General features: G+C 53.2%; 4 protein-coding genes across 4 annotated transcripts in view; 1 reads left to right on the top strand and 3 right to left on the bottom strand.

Moving 5' to 3' along the window:
- Positions 1 to 3217: 3217 nt before the first annotated feature.
- On the bottom strand, positions 3218 to 4358 carry LOC131398620 (coiled-coil domain-containing protein 116-like). Its single transcript, XM_058532256.1, has 2 exons — positions 4353 to 4358; positions 3218 to 4206 (listed from the first exon to the last, which is right to left on the bottom strand). The coding sequence occupies exons 1-2, from the start codon at positions 4356 to 4358 to the stop codon at positions 3307 to 3309; spliced, it is 906 nt and encodes a 301-aa protein (XP_058388239.1). The 3' UTR covers positions 3218 to 3306.
- A 382-nt stretch (positions 4359 to 4740) lies between these two features.
- On the bottom strand, positions 4741 to 7745 carry CCDC116 (coiled-coil domain containing 116). The gene is given in 4 exon segments (XM_058532300.1): positions 4741 to 5113; positions 5116 to 5931; positions 6051 to 6614; positions 7354 to 7745. Coding segments are annotated over 4 exon segments (1653 nt in total). The 5' UTR covers positions 7426 to 7745; the 3' UTR covers positions 4741 to 4912.
- Positions 7746 to 10035: 2290 nt separating this feature from the next.
- Positions 10036 to 11826, top strand: YDJC (YdjC chitooligosaccharide deacetylase homolog). The gene is made up of 5 exons (XM_058532026.1): positions 10036 to 10203; positions 10293 to 10452; positions 10575 to 10674; positions 10746 to 10923; positions 11143 to 11826. Exons 1-5 carry the CDS (start codon positions 10040 to 10042, stop codon positions 11510 to 11512), a joined length of 972 nt encoding a protein of 323 aa, XP_058388009.1. The 5' UTR covers positions 10036 to 10039; the 3' UTR covers positions 11513 to 11826.
- Positions 11827 to 16106: 4280 nt separating this feature from the next.
- The window catches only part of UBE2L3 (ubiquitin conjugating enzyme E2 L3), a 58497-nt gene continuing 49971 nt past the window's right edge, over positions 16107 to 24632 (bottom strand). Inside the window, exons 3-4 of the mRNA XM_058532025.1 lie at positions 23131 to 23317; positions 16107 to 17560 (exon numbers count right to left, since the gene is read on the bottom strand). Coding sequence (XP_058388008.1) covers positions 17406 to 17560; positions 23131 to 23317 — 342 coding nt within the window. The 3' untranslated portion in view covers positions 16107 to 17405. The remainder of the gene's footprint in view (positions 17561 to 23130; positions 23318 to 24632) is intronic.

The following is a 24632-nucleotide window of genomic DNA, read 5'->3' as shown; positions in this document are numbered from 1 at the left end:
GGCTCTGACCCCAAAACAAACTGTGAGGCACCTCTCCTGTGTCCCCCTATCACCACCCTAATCCAAGCGACCCCTTCTCCCTGCCAGATATCTACCTCCACCTCCTAACAGATTTCCTTGCTTCCACTGCTTGGGCCCCTTCAAGACTTTCTCCACACAGAAAAGCGATTTACGCCTTCTTTAAAAAGCATAAATCAGGGCTGGCCCCGTGGCCTAGTGGTTAAGTTCTGTGTGCTCTGCTTTTTTTTGTTTGTTTTTTGTTTTGTTTGTTTGTTTTTGTGAGGAAGATTAGCCCTGAGCTAACATCTGTTGCCAATCCTCCTTTTTTTTTTTTTTTTGCTGAGGAAGATCGGCCCTGAGCTAACAGCTGTACCCATCTTCCTCTATTTTATGTGGGACACTGCCACAGCATGGCTTGATAAGCGGTGCGTAGGTCCATGCCCAGGATTCAAACCTGCAAACCCCAGGCCACTGAAGGGGAGCACGTGAACTTGACCACTATGTCACCAGGCCGGGCCTGGTGTGCTCTGCTTCAAAGCCTGGGGTTCAGTTCCAGACTCGGACCTACACCACTCAGCAGCAGCCATGCTGGGGCTGTGACCCGCATACAAAATAGAGGAAGATGGGCACAGATGTGAGCTCAGGGCAAATCTTCCTCAAGCAAAAAAAGGAAGATTGGCAACATCTGTTAGCTCAGGGTGAATCTTCCTCAGCAAAAAAAATATAAAAAATAAAAAGCATAAATCAGATCATGACAAGCACCTGCCAAAAACTGCCAATGACTTCCTCTTGCACATAGGACCAGATGACGCAGCAGGCAATCTCCCTGACCAGCAAAGACAGGATTCCAAGTACAGCAGAGACCCCAGAACTGGAGTAGGGGAAGCCTATATGGCTTTCCCTTGACTCTCTTGGGGCCTCAGGGCTTCTCGTAGCTGTTCCCTTTTCCTGTCTCCTCCTGCAGACCACCTTCCCCAGCTCATCCTCTAGGCAGATGCTTAGCGCCAATTATGGCATCTCCAGGGCTCTCCACCTTCCGGCCAGTTTGTCTTCAGGTTCAGATTCTCAAGAGAGAATCTGATCTATTCAACTTGGTTCCAGGGACTGCTCAAGGTGCAATCAGCTATGGGGGTGCGGTGTGTGTGGAGGGGAGGTAGCTAGTCTCCAAATACGGCTACAAACAATTCCTCCCATCCCTGTGAGTGCCAGCTGCTCCTCTCCTCAAGACATGGAGTCCATCTCCCCTCCCCTTGAATCTGGGCAAGCATTGTGATTCACTTTGCCCAGAGAATGCCACAAAAGTGCTGTTTTGGGACTTCTGAGCACAGGCTGCAAGAGCGCCGGTGGTTCTTGCTTCCTCCCTCTCGGAAGCCAGCTGCTGCCCTGTGCTGTAAGGAAGTGCAGGCTAGGCGACTGAATGGTCAGGGGCCGCGCAGAAAGAAACTCTGGAGGGGGAGAGGCCACGTGGGATGTTCCAGCTTCAGCCCAGCCACCGGCTGAAAGCAGCCACACAGGCGACTGCCTACACCACTGCCAGCTGAGCCTGTCAAACCCCAGCATCATGAGAATCGACGATTTTGTTTGAAGCCACTTAAGTCTTGGAGTCCGTTACAAAGCAACAGACACCTGCAGCAGGAGCTAAGGTCAGAAGTCTCTAGCAGCATGTGCCAATGGTTCCCACAGGGGCTGCTGCCACCCCAGGGACAGTCCCTAGACAGGTGCCTCTGCCTCTGGGGTGGGGATATCTTCTCTTCCCCCTTGAGGACTTGGCAGCGGGACCTGGGAGGCCAGCGGGTATCACAGCAGCTGCTGTCTCTTGGAGCCTTCGGACTCCCCTCTTGGCTCCTTTCTGCTGACAGGATTTCCTGCCTCTGTGAGAAGAGTGGAGGACGGCTGCTCCACACCATTCACACTTGTCTTCAGCAGTTGGTGCAAACTGAACCAGAATCTTCCAGTCCATCCCCATTGCAGGATCCCGAGAAAGAACCTGATTGGCCCAGCTCCGATCAACTGTGGCCAGGCACTATGGCAATAAGGTATGAAAACGGCTGTCGTGGCCGTACATTGCGGTAGTGGTGGCAGCAGGTGGCCTCAGGGAATGGGCATTACAAGCTGAGCATGTGCCCTAAAAGATCCTTGCCAAAAGAGCTCTATGGAAAAATTGGTCCCTGACTCCCCCTCACCTTAGGCCCTGGTCCCTCTAACGGGCAGGGGAGCACGTCCTCCTTCCTGAATCTCAGGGCAGGGGTGTGGTGTGGAAAGTCCTCCCTGCCTGGCCCCAGAGGAAGCTCTACAGTTGCTGTGTCCTCGCCCGTGGGCCACTGAGCACACCCAGGCCGGGTCGAGCAGGCCTGGCCTCTGTGCACCCCAGTGGGCTCCAGGGGGAGGCAGTAGAGACCCACCAGGCTTCCCACAATGGCGACTGCACAGTGAGACAGAGAGGAGCATCTTCAAATATTTTCTCAGCCACAGGGGCAGGGTGGTGGGGGGAGGGGTTGAGCTGCTCCCTGGGTGAAGACGCCTGAACGGGGAACAAACAGGCTGCCCTAGAAGGGGAGAGGAAAGGAGGGTGCTGAGCTGGTGGCACAGGATGGCCAGAAGCCCCAGGAGAACCTTGGAGATGAGACCTGCCAATCACAGCACCAGCCGTGCCCATAGACCCTTCTAGACAGAGCTGCCCACTCAGGACTGCTGCAGGAGGGGTAGTCACGTGGCCAGCGTGGGGCAGCCAATCCACATCTTGACTGACCAGCAGCTCCCATGTGACCTGGCATGAAACCTCCAGATTCAGGAGTTGGGGCTGGGAGATACAAACTAGGAAGACAGGTCGCCACGGGAGCAGCAGGAAAGGGTGGACGCATGGTTCCTCAGTCAGAACGTGAGGGTGTGGAATGTCAAAGGGAGCGGGGAGCACCCTGGCAGAGTGGCAGAGGAGGAGCCCTCTGGAAGCAGGAGCCTTGATGCATGGGGCCGTGACGGAGGGGGACCACGAATCCTAAAAGGCTTGAAGAGCCAGGAAGATGCAGACTGGGGTGCAGAAAAGCCAGGAGCAGGGACTTGTGTTCAAGCAGAGTGTGTGAGATCATGGGAGTCACAACACTGCCAGCTGTCATGAAGGCCAGCTGCGGCCAGACCTGGCCTGCTGGAGGTGTTACTCGAGGGCAGGCGCACAGGTGTGTGGAAGGGAGGCTGAAACCTCTGGACAAGAAAACCGCACTCCATCAACACAAGCTTTATTTCCCCCATTGGCTCCCCTGAGAGGCACAGCAGAGCTCCTGGGGGCATTCAACCTGTTCTGACCTTTGCTCAGGGCAGGGGCTGGCTGGGTGGGCAGTGTTCAGAGGAGCAGGAGGAGGAGCAGGGAATTGAGTGCTCAGTGCAGCTTACTGGGGGCTTCACGGGGGGGTCACCGTGGCCCACGTCTGTGAAATGGCTGACCTTGACCTCCACTTGAGGCTTGGGGTGGCTCTGGGGCTTACCCTGGTCCCCAAAGAAGTCATCGTCATCATCCACATCACCGTCCTCACTGCTCCGGCTGTCCTCCGTGTCCTCTGCCTGCTCAGAATTCTTGGATCCCAGGCCAGTGCTGGAGGACGTGGAGAGCTTGGGCCCCGGCGGGCTCGTGGGCTCCTGCTCCTCAGCTGTAGTATCCCCCTGAGGAGTGAGCCACTGGAGGCCCGCCAACTCAGCATCAAGGCCGGGCTCCGTGGCCTCGTCCTGGCCCATGTTAGCGGCTGGCTTGGGCAGCATGGAGGGGGACTTGGTGCTGCACTGGGAGGCGCCACGGTGGGAGGCGTCTCGCTGGGTCTGCCAGGACACTGGCTGGGCCCATTCCGCCTCCTCCAGCTTGCGCAGCAGGCAGGTCCAGTCAATCTTCGAAGACAGGCGGATGCGGGAGCCCTTCACCTTCTTGAAGCCCAGGAAGAGATCCATGAGTGCCTCGGTGACAGGGAAGGAGATGAAGCCCAGCTGCTTGGTAAGGTTCTTCTCAAACTTGTACTTGTAGATGAGCAAGGAGACAGACTGTTCCATCAAGTAGGTGACGAGCTCCTCGTACCAGGGGCTGGAGAGGTGGGACACGGTGGACTTGGACGAGATGGAGGGCAGCGGCTTCTTCTTCAAGAACTTGTGATCGGGGCTCTGTGCAGCAGCCGGGGAGGGAAAGGCAGACACGTCATGCCACTCCTGCTGCCCTGGGACCCCCCCCTCTCACCCAGAGCACCCTCCACATCACCCACATGGATGCCATGCCTGTTGCACTAAGGTCACGGCCTCACCACAACTGCTGTGCTGTCCCAGTCAATAGTTGAGCACAAGTCGTGCATGTCAGCCAACCCTCACACTTACCACACCGTCATCACACCAGCCACACCAGTCAGGCCTGGGGCAAGGCCGGTCACCTTGGTCACAGCGTTAGCCAAACCAGAGCCTGTACAACCTGGGCTCCAGAAGGTTCTTGCCCAGGCCAGGGTTCAGAGGAGGGAAGAAGCATGCCTGGGCCTTGATGGGTGAGAGCAGTGTCGGGGGCTGTGCCGGGACTCACCAGGTGAAGCCACCTACGTCTTCTCTGTACCCTCCCTGAGCAACTCCCTTTCAGCAGGGACACGCTGGTGAGTCCTGTCCTAGGCAGCGGGGTCAGAGGGAGCTAGACCTAGTATGCAGGGCCCCACTCTGGGCTCAAGCAGCCGTCCACAAGGGACAGGACCCTCCCCACGTGGGAAGGCCTCCAAGATTCACATGCAAACGTTAAAAAATACCCAGAATAAAAAATGCCTTTATTCATCTTTGACAACACCTGGCAGTAGCTAGGCCAGGTTTCCTGGTCCCCCATCAGCTTGTCCCCTGCTCAGGTGGTTTCCACAGTGCAAGGCAAGAGACTTGGACCTTGGGCACCTGCCGGTGACAGTGGCTGCTAGGAGTGGTAGCCAAAGGAGCCCTTCCCCTGCAAACCCGTCCCTAAGCCCCCCAGCCCCACCCTTGAGGAGGTCATCTCCAGATACAGTGAAGCAGGAGATGGGGAGAAGCTTCTTACCAAGGAGGTGAGTGGTGTGAACACAGGGTGGTGGTGGGAGGAGAGAGGGCAGGGGAGGCAAGCAGAGCTGGGACCCCGATAGTGAGGGGGGTCTGGCCAGAGGGCACTTCCACCATGATCCTCGGGGCAGGCAGACTGCGATGCAGGCTCCGCTGGGGCTGGGCCTTTTGGCTGGAGCTCAGGGGCCCAGAAGCAGGCATGGGTGGTCTCTGTACTTCAGGGTCCTGGTTGGGCACCTCTTGCCTAGGGTGGGGTGAGGGGACTTTGTGCTCTTCTGTGGGTGTCACCTTGAGCCTGAACCTGGTGGCTACTTGGGCACTAGACACAGGGGAACCACCTTCCTTGAGTTTGCCCCGTCCTCCGTATTTGGCGCTCTTTCTGCCAACCATCCTGAGGCTGGAGGGCGTGGTGGGGAGAGAATCGCAGGGCTCCTCCTCCTCAGTGGGTGTGGCTGGCTTGGAGCCTGCTGTGGGGTCAGAGTTGGGCTGTGTGGTGGGCTCCCATTCCGACGGGAAGAGAGGGCAGCCATCGTGGCGGCGGGCACCGCTAAGCTTTTCCACAGCCTGGCTGACCACACTCTGCAAGGCGGGGAAGAGGTGGTGCTCGGCCAGGAAGTCCAGGGTACGATGGGGCTCGAGGAGTGAACAGTAACCAGGCAGGTCGAAGGACTCCGGCTGGCTTAGCAAGGACTTGATCTCCTTGTTGAACTCCCGCTTGAGGAAGATCAGCTCTGGCTCTCTATGCCCCAGCTCTGACGCCTCAGGCGTGCCCGAGCTCGAGCCCAGCAGGCCTGAGAACCAGGACAGGGGCTGTTCCGGGGTCCACTGGCTGCTGGCCTGGCTGCCCAGCGAGTCCCAGAGCAGAGAGTTCCTCTGGGAGCAGGACTGCCCCAGGCCTTTCTGCAGAGAGAAGGAGACTCTCAGAGGCGTCCAGGAGTAGCCAAGCCAGGCCTTGCCCTGGCCCTCGGCTTTGGACTGGGGTCCATCCCACCCACCTGGGCCATGGCCCCAGATCTCACCCCTCTGCTCTCCAGCCGCAGCAGCCGTTTGAGGTTCTTCTCTAGCAGGAGTTTGTCCCTCATGGGTGGCAGTGGGCCCAAGCCTCGGGCCCCCAGTTCACTGTCCCGGCCGTGGGAGCCCAGCCAGCCGGGTGTGAAACTGCTATGGGAGTTGGACATGGAGCTGGAGCAGGATGGGTAGTTGTTGGGGCACCCGGTGCAGAGGCTGGGCTGGGCACGATGCCGGTGCACGGTACTGAGGCTGGGCCGGGCACGCACCCGCCGCCCACCCCGTGGCACCTCTATGGGGTCCTGCACCTCCACCAGCGGCACCCCAGCCTCTGTCTTCACAGTGGCCATGCGCTCAGTTGCTTCCTCTACCACCGTCTGCAGGCTGTCCAGGACCTGGCCCTCGACAAGGAAATCCAGAAAGCTACCAAAGGGCCGAGCGTCCCTCGGGTTTCGGCGGTGGCCGCGGAGCCCTGAGCTGCCTGAGGGGCCATATGTCGACGGTGGATGTGGCATGTGGCACAGCTTGGAGGCTTGCCCCATTTCCGGGAACAGTGGCTTCTTGGGTGGCTGTACCTGAGCAGACAGGCACGTCAGAGTGGGGAGGGATGCCCCACAAGGGGAGGGGTTCCTGGGCTCCTCCTAGGGCACCAGGAGCTGGGTGGAGACTGGGCAGTGGAGGGTGCTGTGTTTTGGAGTCAGGCAGCCCTGGGTTTGGCTCTGTCACAGGCTGTGTGACCATGGGCACGATGGCCCTTCTTGAGGTCCAATTTCCTCTTCTGCAAAGTGGGGATCTATTTAGGGTTGCTCTGAAGCTTCTCTGACACACACACATTTCATGTACAAGACCTGGCCGGGGAGCATGAGAGCCCGCTTCTGCCCTCACACAGGGTGTGAATGGGCAATCACAAAACCCCTCTGAGGCTGGCGCAGGCTCCTCCTCTGTCCTAGAGCAGGCTAGCCCTGTCTCCACTGCTGGGCTGCACAGACCACCTGTGGTCCTGAGCCCTGCCCACCAGTGGCTGCTTCTGCAACTTGAGCCCTAGGTCCTGAGTAGACTCCATGCTCCCACTCTGGGGTTCCAGTCCACCAAACCCCTCCCAGGCCGCTGGAGGTCAGGGGGACATGGAATAAAACTGAGAGTGACTAGGGCCCAGCAAGGGGTCAGAGGAGGGGTCAAGGTGATAAGAACCTCACTAAGAGGCCCAGAGAGGCAGTCAATAGGAAATGGGAAAGGGGAGCTGTGATCTGGGGCCCAGAGCTGGTGGGAAACATGTTGGGGACCTCAGAGTCGGGGCCTGCCAGGCACACTTACCCGTGCCACGGCCGCGGTGTGGCCCGCCTCGTCGTCCGCCAAGTATCCCGAATGGTGGCGGCAGCGGGCCATGGTGCGGGTGGCCCGGCCCGCTGCCCACCTCCTCTCTTCGCTTCCGAAATGCAGCCGCGGATTCCTCTCTGCGCTAGGTGGGGAGATGGCATGAGGGTCCCTCCAGGCCTCCCTGAGTCCAATTCTGCGTCCGTCCGTTGGCCACTGCGTCGGTGGCCCCGGGGTCTGCGGGTCCCTAGCTCCCCGCACCCCACGTCCTTCGCGTGTCTGGCCCTTCCTCTGCTGGGAGTCCCCTGGGCGTCTCCGCACCGTCCGTGTCCAGAGTCGTCGGGGGTGGGGTCCCCGAGGACGTCCGCATCCTGTCTCCCACGGTCTCTGGGCCTAGGTGTGTCCACCCCTCCCTCCTCCCGGACCCCAGGCGCCCTGGCCTCCGCCCCTGGCCCAGAGCCGACCCACTCACCGGAGTCCCCGCGCCTCGCTCGGCGCCCGTCTGTGCCCGCTGGAGGGTGGCGACACCGCTCTCCGAGGTCGTCCCAAGGCAGCCCGCTTGCTCATTTGCATGCCGCATCCTGAATGGCTCGCATCGGACCATTCACCCTCTAGCTCCCCCGACACAATGGCTGGGGCGGGGCCCACATTGGCTCCTCCCCCACTTTACGTGGCTTTGCCCCGCCCACATTCGCGGTGGGAGCGGGGGTTTGGAGATGCTGCGGACCGGCTCCGCCCAGCCAGGAAGAGCCCGGAGGCTGGGGCTCCATCCGCTCTCCGCACCTGCCCTGAGGGGAGCGTAAGGGAGAAAACCACGAGTTTCCTGGTGACACAAGCACCTTCCTCGGCTTCTCTCTGGTCGCTGCATTGTCCTGGGCCTCCTGCTCTCTGACTATTCCTTTCCAGGGTAGTCCCATCGCCCAGCATGGACGACCCCAGGGTCTGTCTTGAGCTCTCTCCTCTCTGCGGTGTCCTTGAGCACAGTGGAAAGTCGGCTCTAAGTCACAGATCTAGCTTGAATTCCTAGCTCTGCTGTTTCCTGCCGGTGTGACTCAACCTCTCTGATCATCTGCTCCTCCTCTGTAAATGGAGTTGAGTGTTCTTCCATATGGGAGTATGGAGATTAAGTCAAATCTTCATACAACACACATGGCATCCCAGTGAGAGCCCTGTATATCTTTACCTCCTCTCCCTCCTTTCCCCCTCTGCCCAGTAAACACCTCCTGATGCGGTCCTCCTTCCAGGTGTCACCTCCTTGGAGAAGCCTTTCCAGAAGGCCCACCACCCCCAACAGAATTACCCCAAACCCCATCCCAGACTCTGCCACACGGTGTTGTACTTATTTGTCTACCAGATGGTGGTCCTTGGGGGTAGGCACTGAGGCGCTCACCCCTAGTCTCTAATATTTCTAATATCAGTGGGTGCTCAATAAATGTCAATTTCCTCCTTCCAATCTGCAGACCCTTGGGGCCTCTGGCCTTCCAGGATCAGCCTCCCAGTGCAGAAGGATGGTTGGTTGAGGTCCAACAATTCAGTAATCACCAATGAACACAACAATCCTTATGCCAAGAGCATGGTGAAGGACTCAATGGGGCCTCCAATCCTTACAATGCCCCACGAGGTGCATGTTATTTGCTATTCTCAAGGTTGGCTCTGCCCTCTCTGCCCCTGACCTAGGGGACAGCCAGGGCCTAGAGGACCAACACAGGCCCAGATGCAGGTCCAGAGCTTTGGAGGCCAGTCCCAGCTCCACTACTCCCGGCAGGGTCACTTTGGGCAAGATAATTCCCTTCTCTGAGCCTCAGTTTTCTCATCCGTAAAACAGGAACGACATTCCCAATCTCACAGGCTGGACACCTATACTGCGCTTTCCATTGGGAAAATCAGAACAGCTACATCACAGTGAAAGCTCTGGCCATCAATCCTGGTGACTGTTTGCATAGTCATCAGTAAGGAAAGCTTTTCCCGACCACAGAGAAAAAAATGAGATTATGAATGTAAAAGTTGTGGCCTGGCACAGATCTCAAGAAGTGGAAACAGGGGCTAATGCCTTCTCAAGTGAAGCCATTGGTACATGTGTTTTCTTTCATTTTCTTACTGTTTAGAGCCTTCAAGAAAAAGCCTCCTCTTAGAAAAATCAGCGAAAAACAACTTGAAAAAGAAGAAATACAATAGTTAATAAAAACATGAAAAAGTTCATAGTCACCATCAAAAAAATGAGACATTTCAAGCATGAGATAACATTGATGTGATCGTTATTATTTCAAAACAACACAAAACACTTCAGGGTGGGGGAGATGAGGAATTGGGTGTGTTTATTTGCTTAGAAAAAAATACTGCAAGGACATTACCCAGAAAGCGAATGATGGCGATATCTGGGACGGGCGGGTAAGGGAGATTTTCTTCTTCAGGTTTTCTTTTCTGTATTTTTCATATTAAATATCAGTTTTGCCTGAAAGTTCCGCACTGCGATAAATCCAGCCGTGGTCTGGTGAGGGGAGCACACGGGGCGGTGATGCGAAGCCGCTGCAGGGACGCGCGGGGATCTGTAGGTGGCGAGAACAAAGGCGAGGTGCAGCCGCGTCAGGGCGTGTGCGTTGGGGCGGGGCCTCGGGCTGCGTCTAGTGGCGGGGCCTGGACTGCTCAGCCCACTTCCCTCTGTGCCCAGCCACCCCCCGAGGCACCCATGGCCCGGCCGCGCGTGCGGCTGGTGGTCACCGCGGACGACTTTGGTTACTGCCCGCGGCGCGATGAGGGCATCGTAGAGGCCTTCCTGGCGGGGGCTGTGACCAGCGTGTCCCTGCTGGTCAACGGCGCGGCCGCGGAGAGCGCGGCGGAGCTGGCCCGCAGGTGAGGGGCGGCCCCCTACGGGGTCAGGGCGGGCTTGGGGCGCCGCCGCCCCGCGGCCGCCCGTGCTCCCGCTCGCGCTCCGCCCGCAGGCACCAAATCCCCACGGGCCTCCATGCCAACCTGTCCGAGGGCCGCCCGGTGGGCCCGGCCCGCCACGGCACCTCGTCGCTGCTCAGCCCCGAAGGCTTCTTCCTCGGCAAGATGGGATTTCGGGAGGCAGTGGCGGCCGGAGACGTGGACTTGCACCAGGTGCGGAGGTGGGCTGCAGGAAGATGCTCGCGATGACCCTCAAGGCTCTGCCCCGAGGGTACCGTTGCCTCCTCGGTAGCTGCTCCCGGACGTTCAAGATGCCTGTCGTCCTCTCCTTCCAGGTGCGGGAAGAGCTGGAGGCCCAGCTGAGCCGCTTCGGGGAATTACTGGGCAGGGACCCCACTCACGTGGACGGGCACCAACACGTTCACGTGCTCCCAGGTGCGTGGGTTGGTGCTCCCCGGCCGGGTCTTGGGGGGCCCTGCTCCTCCCTGACTCCGCCCCGCCCGCAGGCGTGTGCCAGGTGTTCGCCGAGGCTCTGCAGGCCTACGGGGTGCGCTTCACACGGCTGCCCCTGGAGCGCGGGGTGGGCAGCTGCGCGTGGCTCGAGGCTCCAGCGCGCTCCTTCGCCTGCGCGGTGGAGCGCGACGCCCGGGCTGCTGTGGGCCCCTTCTCCCGCCACGGCCTGAGGTGAGAGCCCCCGCCCTTGCCCCCCTGCCCGGCCCAGTGGGTCCTGCTGGCCGTTCACCTGGCCAGCTGTGTCTGTTTCTCAATGTCAAGGGGGTCTGGCGTCGACTCATGTCGCCCTCATCCCGGATCCATCCTGCCCATAGCTTAGCCCTGTCCATCACCTAGCCCTGCCCATCGCAGTCCTGCTGATCCCTGCCGCTGAAACCCCGGCCTCCACAGGTGGACGGATGCCTTCGTGGGCCTGAGCACCTGCGGCCGGCACATGTCCGCTCACCGCGTGTCAGGGGCACTGGCTCGCGCCCTGGAAGGTATACCCACAGGCCATGCCCTGACAGCCGAGCTGATGGCCCACCCTGGCTACCCCAGTGTGCCTCCAACTGGGGGCTGCGGTGAGGGCCCCGACGCCTTTTCCTGCTCTTGGGAGCGGCTGCATGAGCTGCGTGTCCTCACCACACCCACACTGCGGGCTCGGCTTGCCCAGGATGGCGTGCAGCTGTGCGCCCTCCTTGACCTAGACTCCAAGAGACGCGGGGAAGTGGTCCCTGGTGAAGCCACTCTGGAAGCCTTCCTGGAGTCCTCCCCACCATGACCCTGACAGCCAAAAACTAAAGCCTGTTCGTGCTCAGGAAGGGGGCCAGGATTGAGCCCTGGCACAGCCAGGAACCAGGCCCTAGATGGGCTCTGTGACTTCCCTGGGTAGGACGCTGCCACCTCTATGCCCAGCTCCTCATGGCTCAGAGTGGTGGCCAGAGCTTCAACAAGCCCTCTTGGCTGCAGGTGGGCTGGCCTGTGACATCTAGGCCTGGGGCCTGTCAAGCATTTGGTGCCCTTCACATTGCCATGTAAGCATCTTCCTTGTTTAGGCGCAGTGGGGAGAGATCACTGTGTTAATAAAATAACATGTCTTGTAAACTTGGGTGGTTTATAAACTATGCCCAGAAAACCTTCACAGACACAAGAACGGACAAAAGCTACTCCTCTGGGGCCCAAACCAGGTCACTATTCCAGAAAAGTTAAGCAAAACATGCTCCATTGTGCTGGTTTTGTTCATGCTTAGGTAGGTTTTTTTTATTATTTGGAGGGAGGGGATTGGGAGAAGAATGACTCATCAGGCTACTTTTTGGGAGATATATTATAATCTCAATTTTGATTTAAAAAGAAGTCACCTGTTCTAAGTAAACAGTCCTTTGCCATGCTAGGGGGCAGGCTGGAGGTCCTGCAAGCTCATAAATTTTTGCCAGCAAGCTCATTTAAATTTTTCCAGAAGGGACAGTCTTCTGTGGAAATAGGATCCTGGATTCCCTAGGGACCTGGTGATGTGTGGATGTCCTGTGACTGGGGACCGTGTGGCTTGCATCAAGAAGACGTAGGGAGCAGATGGGAAAGAGGGTAGGGAGTTGTTGGGAGCACAGAGTCCTGCCCTGCTCCAGAGGATGGATAGGCAGATGGAACACCACATGGTCCTTCTTGTCTCGCGTAATCTCATATGTGCCTGCTTATGTGCCAGGCACCAGTGTCCCCATTTTACAGACATAGAAGTGGGAGTGGCAGAGCAGGGCTTTGAAGCTACCTGTTCAGGTATTTGCCATGCACTGTGCCAGGCATGGAATCAGGTGCCAAAAGAGCTCTCTTCTGGCCTAGGCAGCCTTCAGGGATGTGCAGCTTTCTGAAGGTGAGGGTGGGATCTTGCTCCTCCTTCCTGCCTCCATGCTCCAGGTTCCCACCCCTGGACTGTGGCTTCGGCCACCTCTTTTCTGGCTCCATCTTCCATCCTGACCTTCCCTTGACCTTGACTCTTCCAGCCACAGGCTCATTTCTCCTACCTTCCATCCATGGCTGTGAGCTAGAAGCACTGACTTTGGGCAATCCTATTGCCACACCCTCACCTCCTTGACTCAGCCCACTGGGGTCTGGCCACACTCCTGCAGGCTGCTGGCTGGAGCTGGTAGGGGGAGCCTGAAGGCAGCCTGTTGGCACAGAGGCACCTCCCTCGAGGGAGCGGTTCTGCTGTTCTGAGAAAAGGAGGCAGCTGGCTGTGTGGCTCTGAGGCTCAGGACAGAGGTGTGGGTGGACAGGAGACAGACTTGGGAGTCTGCACAGGAGCTAGATGAAGCAGTGGGAGTGGCTACTTGCACCCAGGGAGGAAGAGAGGGGTGAGCAGAGATGAGGGCCCAGAGCAGCCCTAGGGACCAGGAGCGTTTAAGAGTGGAAAGCTGAGAGAGGGCATGGCCAGACTGGTAGGATCATCAGGAGACCGAGGTCCACCTCACAAGTGGAGGAAGGTGATAAGGCAGAGGGCCAGAGGCAGCACAGGGTTGCAGAGCTGGTCACTGGCGCCCCACCAGGAAGATGGGTATATTTCTTATGCCAAACCTGCTCTGTACTGGGTGGCTCAGGCAAGGCGTTTACTGTTATCCACCCATTCATCAGTCATGTTTGGAGGGTCTGCTCTGTGCCAGGCCGGGGCTGGGTGCTGGGACACAGCCCGGCCTGCAAGACCCTCACAGTATGATACACACTCGGGCATGGCTGGTGTGATCCAGGCTGCAATAGAAGGAAAAAGGAACACACAGCAAAGTGTGAGGCCAAAGAGGGGTTCCTAACCCAGCCAGGACAGGTCAGAGAATGCTCTCTGGAGGAAGGGACTTCCGTCCCTGGGCCTCAGTTATGGCCTCTGCATACTGCTAAGTAGTCCTTTCCACTCTGATCCTGAGGCCCGCATGGTGCCTCCAGGAGCCCACTCTGCAAGCAAGAATACGTTCCCATCACCCAGGAAATGGCCATTTACCAAGTCCCGCCTTCAGTCCCGCTCCTTCTCGGGTTGGTGCCATTCCCCCAGGTTGCATGAGAGAAGCAAGGAGAGGAGGAGGAGCCAGTGCAGACGAGGCAGGAAGAACGAAGACCAGCCCTGGCTTTGCCTTTGACCAGGTCAGGTGGCTGCCCTGCACGGTGGGGCACGGTGGTGCTGCCAAATGAAGAAATGATAGCAGGGCTGAGAGGCCACCAGCCGACTGACTTGGCGATGAGGAAGTCCTGGGTCCCTAGCCAGAGGAGTCTCATAGGGCCGCAGGGTGACAGAAGCCAGCCGCAGTGGGCACAGGCGTGATGAAGCAGACGCGTATTTCAAGCTTGAGGAAGGCAAGAAAATGGTGGCTCCAGAGTTCAGGGGGTTGACAGGGGGTCTTGTTGGCCTCTGCCTTTGAGGAAGGGGAACTGAGGCCGTATGTGTGCTCAAAGGGACCCGAGTGGTGAAATGCAACAGGCTCTGGAGCCGGACTGTGTAAAAACACAGGCCAGGTGCCCTTGGCCAAGTCACTGAGCCTGTTTCCTCTTCTGTGAAAACAGGGACAATGGTGCCATGGAGTTGCCTTGAGAATCACACAGGACAAAGTGCTAGGACTTGGCAGAGCACTCTGCTAATGATCAAAGGAAAGGCCCGGCTCCTTGTTTCCTGGTAAAATGATACCCCAGGAAGCTTCCCTCCCAGAGACCTGGAGACCTAGCTGACAGGGCAGGCCTGGTCTCAGCTGGTGTCAAATTCCAGACAGGAACTCAAAAAAAGTGTCACAGCCCTGGCTGGGCCCCGGCTGAGTCAGCACTACAGCCAGCAGTCAAGGGGACTCAGAGGTGGGTTTCTGGCCCCACCCCCAAGCACACTCTCATTAGTTCTGTGACCTTGATCAAGACAGCCACCCTTCTCAGGGTCCCAGTCTGTTCCTCTGCACAATGTGGATAATCTCACTCTTGGGGCTGACAGGTGGACTGAAGTAATGCATATACATAGAGGTTGCTGTCCCCTCCCCAGACACCCAAGGGGTCCCTCCGCAGGCCCTGATGGTCTGGACTTGCCAGCCTTCTCTGCTTCCCTCTGGGGCAGGCCAGAACACCTCTGCATGCCTCTTTCGGAGAGGCTGGGCATGGGGAGAGAAGAGCAGGCAGAAGCTGCCCCAGACCAGAGGCCTCAGGACCTAGGTCCCCCCTCCCCCATCTCTGAGAGGACAGGTCCCTGGCACTGCCCATCCCCAGTAAGAAAGAAACCCACACGACCAAACCAGTGTCGGAGAGCATTTTATTACGGGCAGCAGAAAGGGATCGCAGCATCTTAGAAAGCCTATTCTCTGCTATGGGAGGTGGGACGGGAGGAGGAGGACCCAGCGCACTTCGAGGAACCAGGGGGGTGTGAATTCCTGAGTGGGTTCGGTCAGCGGTGGCTGCTCGACAGCTTTCCCCTTCTCCAGAGGACCCTGCTGTTTGGTTACGCGGCAGCCAGGGCTGCCTGCCAGCATGCTCAAAGCCTGCCCAGGGGGCTTGGCGACCACCTGGAAGAAGTCCTGGGCTGCTGCCCTGCCGGATGGAGCAAGCTGCCTAGGCCGGAGGGAGGGACCCCCCACTGCCTCGCTCTCTGAGGGCCTGGCCTCTGCTGACCTCGGCAAACCATGGGGTGCAATGCCAGGGCTGAGGGTCCCTGAGGGGCTGCCAGCTTTGAAAAAGGTATCCTCCCGGGGTGAGCAGAGAAGTGAGGGGCTGACAGGTGGGCAGAGCTATGCTGGTAGAAGTACAAAGCAATGGGGCAGTTTCCAAGAACGGCAATATTTCTGGATTCAGAGAAGCAACGAGAACAAATGGTGGCTTATCTGGATACCTTCTGACAGAATTTGGCATTATAAATCTGCACGTGAGTGAAATAAAGTCCATCATCACCTTTCTGCTAATGACGAGACAGATGTGGAAATGCTGGCCCAGCGTTCTTGCCATCCTGGGCACACAGGAGTCTCCAAACCTGCCTCTTGCGTACCTAGGACTAAAGAAGCTGAGTTCGTTGACACACCTCAGGGGCCACGCGCCTGGACAACTAAACAACGTTATGCTGCCTAACCTACCCAGCACTCCACTTTTGCACAGGTAAAACCAGGCTGTCTTACAGGTCTGTAAGCCCCAGAAAGATCTCAAGTTATAGAGCTAAAATTAAAACAGAAAGCAAAGTTTCTTTAAGTCATCTTCACAGGATCTAGTACCCTGAAGAGCCAAGAAGGGAAGCTGCCAGTAGCAGAAGCAGAGTTGGTGACACACAGCATTTGGACCATTGGCTTCCTCTGGGTGTCAGTAACAAGTATTCTCTACTATTTCAGAGACGGTCCCACTTGCTTTGAAAAGACATTAACATTCAAATCCTTACAAGTTCATCTGATGATAAATTCTAAGGTCAATTTTTATTTCTACAAAAAAAGGCAGTCAAAACAATATAAAACACATTTAAAGGATATTACTGAGTGAGCTTCAAGTGGAGTTTGACTCTGTAAAGGCTGTGAGTCCAAAGGGAGAGGGAAGGCCATCTTGCTCCTGGGCTGGGCTGGCTGGCTGCTCCGAAGGAAGGGGCCAGCAGGGCGCCGGCGACCCCAGGCTGGTGCCGGCCACAGCGGAGTCCTGCCAATTCCAAGCCCACAAAGAGGCAAACCGTGTCGAGCGAGGGCCACGGTGGGGCTGTTGCACTGAGGAGTTGGAGAGTAAGCTCCGTCCCACATTCGGATGGAGCTCGGTGACAGGTGAGCGTGGAATTTCAAATGGACATTCTGGCTTTGGAGTTGTCTGCAATGACCAGCACATCTTCTAAAATGGCTGCAGGGAGGAGTGCCAACCTTTGGTCTCAGAAGCCTCTCTGGAGACAAATTCCTCACAGAAGTGCACAGTGTCCTCTGGCTGGCAGGCCTTGCCCTGGGGTCGCCACAGACTTAATATTGCAGGGTTTCCTCAAGCAGGACCAGGCTGGAGTTCAATCGTGCACACAGACCTCGGGGTTTGCCCATTTAATCAACATTATTGTGGTAACATTGGCAAGATTTTTACATAAGAGCTGGGCCTCCCTTTTCACAGTTTTTTTTTTTTTTTTTTTTTTTTTGGAGCAGGGGGAGGTGGTTGTTTGCTTGTTTTTAAATTTTTTTAAAGGGATGTTATAAATTGGAGTCAGGAGAATTGGAACCAACTCCCACACTGGGCAGTGCAACACGGGCAAAGAGAAGCCACCAGAAACACCAGCGCTATCTCTTCTCCTTTGCGGAGGAGACGGGACCTGGGTCTGGGGAAGTGAATGAGTGAAAATAGACTGAATGCAAGAAAGTGGGAGTTGCAAGGCGGGGAAGAAGGGGTACCACAACCTTTTTTTTTTAACCTTATGGGCTAAATGTAAATTGAAGATTTTGGATAAATTTGGACAAGAAAAGAAACACCATTCTTTTAAAGTAGATTGAAGCAGTGATTTTTAAAACAAAGAAAGCAGAACTAGAACATCTTAAATTTTTAATCCTTTCTTTACAGGTTACCTAGACCACTTTTGATTAAGAAAACTGTAGAAAGTTAGTAACTGCCACAAGCGAACGCCAGGCGGTGGCACGTGTCAATTTTCCACAGAGTCCTGCTTTGCGAGGTGTCTGAATGCACTGCTCAGGGTCTCTGCTCACACTTGCTGGAATCAATCGCGGCAGATTTTAGTCCACAGGTCGCTTTTCCCCATATTTCTTTGTAAACTCTTCAGCGTTCTTACAGAATTTTTTACGGTCCTTAGAGTATTCTTCAGCTAGGTCAGCCCGAAGCGGGTGCTCAGGCTGGGGGTCGTTCACCAGTGCTATGAGGGACTGGATTACTGCCAAGAAAAGGACACGGCATCACTGGTTAAAATAGTCTGAGAAAGGGCACGGGCAAGAATGCAACTCTGACTTCAATACTGATTTTCATCTATGTGATTCTAACAGAAAGCGGCCTCCCATTTATCCCAAATTCTAACCACCAGCACTCAACCCGTCTTTCCTCTGTAATTAGATGAAAGTGATGGACAACAAACAACCAACACTACAAAGGATAACTGTTCAGAGTAACGCCTCCTCCTCCTCTGGGAAACCTTCCTGAACTGACACACTGGGGATGTCCCAGCCCCCATCACTCCAGTCTCTCTCCTGAACTCTGCAGACCCCAGGTTTAGCAATGACACTGCCTCATACCAGCCCCCTTCCCCCACACCCCCACTCTCATGCAGGTGAAGCTTCTCCAGGGCAGAGACTGGGTGATGTGTCCCAACGCTAGGCTCGGTTCAGGGTAGTCTCAATAAAAGTGTACTGAGGGGCCGGCCCCGTGGCTTGGCGGTTAAGTGCACACGCTCCGCTACCGGCGGCCCGGGTTCGGATCCCGGGCATGCACCGACACACTGCTTCTCCGGCCATGCTGAGGCCGCGTCCCACATACAGCAACTGGAAGGATGTGCAGCTATGACATACATCTACTGGGGCTTTGGGGAAGGAAAAAAGGAGGAGGATTGGCAATAGATGTTAGCTCAGAGCTGGTCTTCCTCAGCAAAAAGAGGAGGATTAGCATGGATGTTAGCTCAGGGCTGATCTTCCTCACAAAAAAAAAAAAAAAGTGTACTGAGTGAGCACGAGAATGAGGGGTGAATGACAGGCCTGCACCATGTAAATGCATAATGAGCCCACCCTCGAAGACCCCTAGGAGCTTCTGAACCAGCCAAGAAGGGTTCACCTGACTACTTGACACCCTGTCTAGCCACTGGGAGGCTGATAACCCTCAGTGGCAACATACTATCAATTTCAGAGGCAGATGTCACATCAATGGCTCAGGGTGGGTTCCACAATGCTCCCCCAAAGTGCAGTAAGTCCCAGGTGTACTGGCAGGCCCTGGGACGAAGGACCATGAGGGAATGGAGGGTGGAAGAGGGGGATCAAGGGGGACGTATGGAAGGTCCAGGAGCCCCAGGCCCCCTCAGAAGTGAGGTGCAGGCAGCCACCACACCCTCTCACACACATTTCCCCTCACTCTCCCTTGACTCCCATTAGGACCAGCACCCCTAGAATGCTGTGTTCCTTCCCACTGTCCTAGCCAAAAGGCATTTCTCCTCTGGACTGCCAAAGCCACAGACTCCATTATTGGGGGCCTATGCTTTTCACCCCAGCATTACAAGGAATGGATCAAAAAGCTATTTTGTTTGTTCCTATTTCCGCAACTTCAACCGTTGGTATTTCATTGTCTGCCGTATATCCATAAATAGCCTAAATGATTATTTACTTAATGCATTTCTTTAAATCACCTCAAAAAATATTTTTAAAGGAAAGTAAATGTGAGTAACTCAAATGGAAAATCACTTTGACTTGCCATAAATAGAAAGCATGCATCAATAAACACTAAAAGAAGCACCTAAGGCTCCCTCCTGTCTGCCAGCAGAAGTGACCACACCAGAACAAACACTCGTCCAAACGCCACCTTCCATAGCGTCTCTAAACACTGCCCCAGCTCACTGGCCGTGCTGTACGTGAGTGCACCCCAAGATCCCTCATCCCACGCTAAGACGTGAGACCGCTCCATTTTTCTCTGCTGTTCCCGACTTTTTGGAAACCTGAACCACATTTGCCTTAGAGCATAAATAGGTAGCTTCTTGTCTTTTTTCATGATTAGAAATGGTTCTGCAGCAGAATTGCTGATTCATTAGCATTTCTGGAACCTCACGGGGCTCTTGGTTGATTGACTGCTTTGTGGGGGACACTGATGAGTTTTCATGTTTTCCTGCTCACCTTCCATTATGGATACTCAGGCTCTCTGCTTCTCACTATGATCATCTTAATGCCTAATGTATTAGTCTAAAACCATCTGTTAATTATTAAGACTTGCTTTTCAAAAGATATTCTCTTTTCAAGTCTGCTATCTGTCTATTTAATTCTCTTCTGAGAACTTGCTTTTACTTATTTGATCAAGTCTAAATATTTTCAAAATGATTTAGTAGTTCTGATGAGTATATTTCATTGTTTCTCTCTTCCTTTGGATGCATTTCTGGCTCCTCAGCTCAACCATAATAAAATCCAGCTGAGCTTAGCTTGTTTTGACAGTGAGAACATTGACAGCTATGACTGCTTTTCAAACTACAACTGTGGCCCCATCCCATCATTGTTCATATATATAGGACAGCACACTCAATATTCTACAAATGGTCTAGGCTTGGTTTCTTGATCTCTTCCTTGACCCAAATGCTCCTCAGAAGTACTTTTTCCTCCAAAATATAACAGCTTAAAAACATAATCAAAATTTACTTCCTATTCTTATTGTATATGATCAGAGAATAAAATCTACAATATTTCCTTATTTTTATTCTGACAGTTTCTTTGTAATACAGAGGATGTAAACAATATCTGTAATTTCCCCCTTTTCATGGAGATCCAGGGGGCTCCATTCTCACAGAGTAAAATGTGAATGGTACCTTCCATGGAATGTGCTATAAAATATAAGTTAATTAATCTTATCCTGTTTATTATATTTCTTGAGTCCTCTTTCTAAATTTTATCTACTTGATTTGCTATAATACTGTATAGAGGATTGAAACAGTCAATTTATGAATTGTTTGATTCTCTTCTTCATATAATTTTGTTGCTATGCTGTTTGGTACATACAGAGACAGTATTATGCTGGCTTTGTTACTGACTGTAGTTTATATGGCAAGTCTCATTCAACTACCAAAATAAGCCCTTGCTCTGTTGCTAAGATATCTACTAGAACCAGACATACTGCTGAACAAAACTCTGTTTCCACATTCTTTCTTCTGGTATTATTGCCTACTCCTACCACCTTTCTGTTTGATACAATTTTGCCTTGTTTCATGACTTTCCTTATGCTCTTTTTGCTCAATTTTTAATGCTTTACTTTCTTTTTCAAAATTGAGATATGATTCACCAAAAAATAAACTCTTTTAAAAGTATACAATTCATTTCTTTTTAGTATTACAAAGTTGTGTGACACTATTACTATTTAACTCGAGAACATTTTCATCACTCCAAAAAGAAAACCCACTTTCATTAGTACCCACTTCCTATTCCCCCTCCCCCTAGGCCCTAACAAACACTAATCTATATAGAGTTGTCGATTCTGGACATTCCATAGACAGTTGATTATTTGCAGTAGTTATGTACTATAAAGTTGTCATGAATGCTGAATTATAGATACTGAACCATGAGTGACCCCAGGAATGACCAGCTATAGAACCACCCAGCTGAGCCCAGCCAACCTACAGAAATGAGAAATAATAAATGGTTGTTACTTTAAGCCACTAAGTTTTTTTTTTTTTTTAATTTATTTTTTTCCCCCAAAGCCCCAGTAGATAGTTGTCTGTCATAGCTGCATATCCTTCTAGTTGCTGTATGTGGGACACGGCCTCAGCATGGCCGGACAGGCGGTGCGTCGGTGCGTGCCCAGGATCCGAACCCAGGCCGCCAGCAGCGGAGCACGCACACTTAACCGCTAAGCCACGGGGCCGGCCCAAAGCCACTAAGTTTTGAGGTGGTTTGTAACACAGTAAATAGATAAGAGAAACATGGGAACACGGCATCAAGTGCCAGGGACAACATTTCTGACGTATGTGTGGATGAGATCAAGGCCACATCAGAAAGAATCTACAGAATGATTTTCTAGAAAGAAACTCTGTCTCAAAATAGCAATTCTGCCCATCACTGCACACAGAATGGCACACTGTACAAAAACTGTTATCTTAAAAAACCTAAGTTGACAAGTACATTTTACAAAAGAATGAAAAGCCACCCATAGGTTATCTGACTATTTGAAAAAAACAGCAATCACAACCTGAAAAAGTAGAGCATTCTGACTATGCACTTGGATCTGAAGATGAAAAAAAGAATAATCCTGACACAGCCCTCTCAGGCAGGCAGCCAGCCCCTGTACGAGGCGGCAAAGCACTTTTACTTGTGTTCATCTCCTGCAAGCCTTTCTACCGCTAGTCCCCACCGTCCACCAGCGCCAGTTATCAGGTAAGGGAGGAGACCTCGTAACTCTCTGCAGCCCAACAGTCTGAGCTGCAGGGTCTGCCTGGTAGCCTGGCCTGGAAGGACTTCCCCTCCCCAGGCATGGTGTTTAATACACACAATTTGGCCAGGGCTCCAGGAGTTGTGTGAGAGGCTGACAAGGCATTCCTGAACAAATGCGGCTACAGGCTTGCAACAGAAAGGAGAGCTAGGAATTTGTATAGAAAAAAAAGAATCAGACATATGCACTTAAGAACAACTTTGTCAAGCTTTTATAAACATCACCTTGTACATGACCAAATGCCAAGTCCACTGGAGATCTTTCTATTCTGACTCAACGTTTACCACCCACTTTTTTCTACTACTCAGCTATGGGAGCCTGATGGATGCCCTTCACAGTGATTATTTCAAACCAGTGAGGCTCAACTTTCCATGTGAAAGGCTTTCAACTCCACATTCCAGGGGTTCCACTGAAAAATGACTATTTGTATCAGTCACTAAAAAACTACCTGCAGCCTTGCAAATTCCAGCCTCATCTACTCTCTTTAATCTAAGACCTTATAGTGGTTCAGGTAGTTACTTAAAAGAAAGCCACCAAAAACATGAGATTAGGACTTCAAAAGAAAGTTCTGGAATTAAGAAATAAAAACTAGGCATGGTCCACAACACAATCTAATTACTTCCAGGGGACAAAAAGGCGGCTAACCACAATAATGAATCAAGTGCTTTTCCCAGAAAATTGAGCATATGTATGTTCACACAGTGACACCCAGACACATGGACACACACAGCCACATCTAATTCCAGAGAGGTCCAGGCCCGCTAAAGCCAACTACGTGCTTTCATCTGGGCACACAGCCCCGAGTCTGACCATGTCCCTCCCCCCACACCACCTGCTCTGAGCCACTGGCATTTTGCTGTCCGTCAGGTGGCTTTGGCTCATGCCCTTCTTGTAGCCTGAAAAGCCCTCTCCAACTGCCCTTCCTCCTTCAAGCCTGACTTCACATGCTAACTACTGTGTGAAGCCACCTTAAACACTGCTCCCTTTTCCCCCTCCAGGTAGCCCCACAGTCCTTCATGAAAACTTCCAGGGACAGTGCACATGTCCCCTCACTGCACAGGCAACAAATGCTGGTCTGGCCTGTCTGCGTGTGTCCCCAACCGGCTGCGAGCACAGGGAGGGCCTCCTGCAATACCTGCGTAGGTCAACAGTTTAACTGAGATGTGCCATGCACGTGAGGACCGGTGGGACCTCAGCAGTACTGCTGCGTGCACTGGAGTTGGTAAGGTGGGATTTCTCTGAAGTCGGTGTGACATGGCTTTAGAAGGAACCAGGGAGCCCCTGCCCCACAGTAGCATCCCCAGAAGAGCACCATCTGAGGAAGATACAAGGAGCATGCCTTACCTTGGTCGGTTTTGGTTGCTGGCTTCCAGTTTTCAGCACTAATTACTGGCAGACAGACCTGCCCCTTTTCATCAATGTTTGGGTGATAGATCTTTGTTTTAAATGTGATCTTCGGTGGTTTGAATGGGTACTCTGCTGGAAAGTTGATTTCGATTCTGAAGGCCCCCTTATCATATGGAGGGTTGTCCTGGAGGGAAAGAGAAGAGATCAAGATGAACACACCATGGTTCACAAACCTGTAGCTAAGACAGGAATGTTCTGTTTACTTGAAAAATTAATTTATTTCAAGTGGTATATCAACTGAAGCCTTGTCACCTTCAGGGCAACCAACAATCCATCAGTATTTCTAGAGCAAGATGTCTGCTCAGCTGTGAAAAGGTCTAAGACTGATGTTCTGGTTTATCTTTTTCTTTTTTTTCATAAGACTTTATTTTTTAGGGTAGTTTTAGTTTCACAGCAAAACTGCAAGCCTCCCCCACTATCAACGTCTCACACCAGCGTGGGATATTTGTTACAATTGATGAGCCTGCACCAACACATCATTATCAAACAAAGTCTAGACTTTACATTAGGGTTCACTCTTGGTGTTGTACATTCTATGGGTTTTGTATGGTATCATACATTATAATTGGAATCATACAGTATGTAGCCTGTTCAGATTGGCTTCTTTCACTTAGTAATACTCATTGAAGGTTCCTCCACACCTTTTCATGGCTTGATAGCTCATTTCTTTTTAGTGCTGAATAATATTCCATTGGCTGGATATATCACATTTGATTTATCCTTTCATCTACTGAAAGACATCTTCGTTGCTGCCAAGTTTTGCTAATTACGAATAAAGCTCCTATAAACATCCATGTGCAGGTTTCCGTGTGAACATAAGTTTTCAACTCCTTTGGGTAAATACCAAGGAGCACAATTGCTAGATCATATGATAAGAGTATGTTTAGTTTTGTAAGAAATCACCAAACTGTGTTCCGAAGTGACTGTATGATTTCACATTGCCACCAGCAATGAGAGTTCCTCATTGCCACATCCTCCCCAGCATTTGGTGTTGTCAGTGTTTGGATTTTCACCATTTTAATAGGTGTGTAGTGCTACCTCATTGTTTTAATTTGCAATTCCCTAACGATATGATGTTGAGTATCTTTTCATATGCTTATTTGCCATCTGTATATCTTCTTTGGTAAGGTGTCTGTTCAGACTTTTTGCCTATTTTTAATCAGGTTCTTTGTTTTCTTATTGTTGAGTCTCAAGAGTTCTTTGTACATTTTGGATAACAGCCCTTTATCAGATACGTCTTTTGCAAATATTTCTTTACTTTTTTTGAAGATATGAAGAGTTACACTAGAGGTATATAACGACCCAACCCAGACCACACTGAGTGCTGATAGGCCAAAGAGGTGGCCCGGCCTCCAAATCCCGGCCAGCTTGGTCTCCCCAGGGTACAGCCAGGATCTGCTGGATAGCTGGACCCTGGGGAGCTGAGCTGGCCCCTAGCT

The sequence above is a fragment of the Diceros bicornis genome, chromosome 35 (genome assembly GCF_020826845.1).
Source record: "Diceros bicornis minor isolate mBicDic1 chromosome 35, mDicBic1.mat.cur, whole genome shotgun sequence".
In the NCBI taxonomy this organism is placed as follows: Eukaryota; Metazoa; Chordata; class Mammalia; order Perissodactyla; family Rhinocerotidae; genus Diceros; species Diceros bicornis.
This window is presented reverse-complemented; position numbering and strand designations above follow the sequence as displayed.

Coding starts and splice junctions, on each gene's coding strand:
- YDJC (XM_058532026.1), top strand. CDS start 10,040: ATGGCCCGGCCGCGCGTGCGGCTGGTGGTCACCGCGGACGACTTTGGT. Junction 10,453..10,574: donor GAGACGTGGACTTGCACCAG/GTGCGGAGGTGG, acceptor CTCTCCTTCCAG/GTGCGGGAAGAGCTGGAGGC. Junction 10,924..11,142: donor TTCTCCCGCCACGGCCTGAG/GTGAGAGCCCCC, acceptor CGGCCTCCACAG/GTGGACGGATGCCTTCGTGG.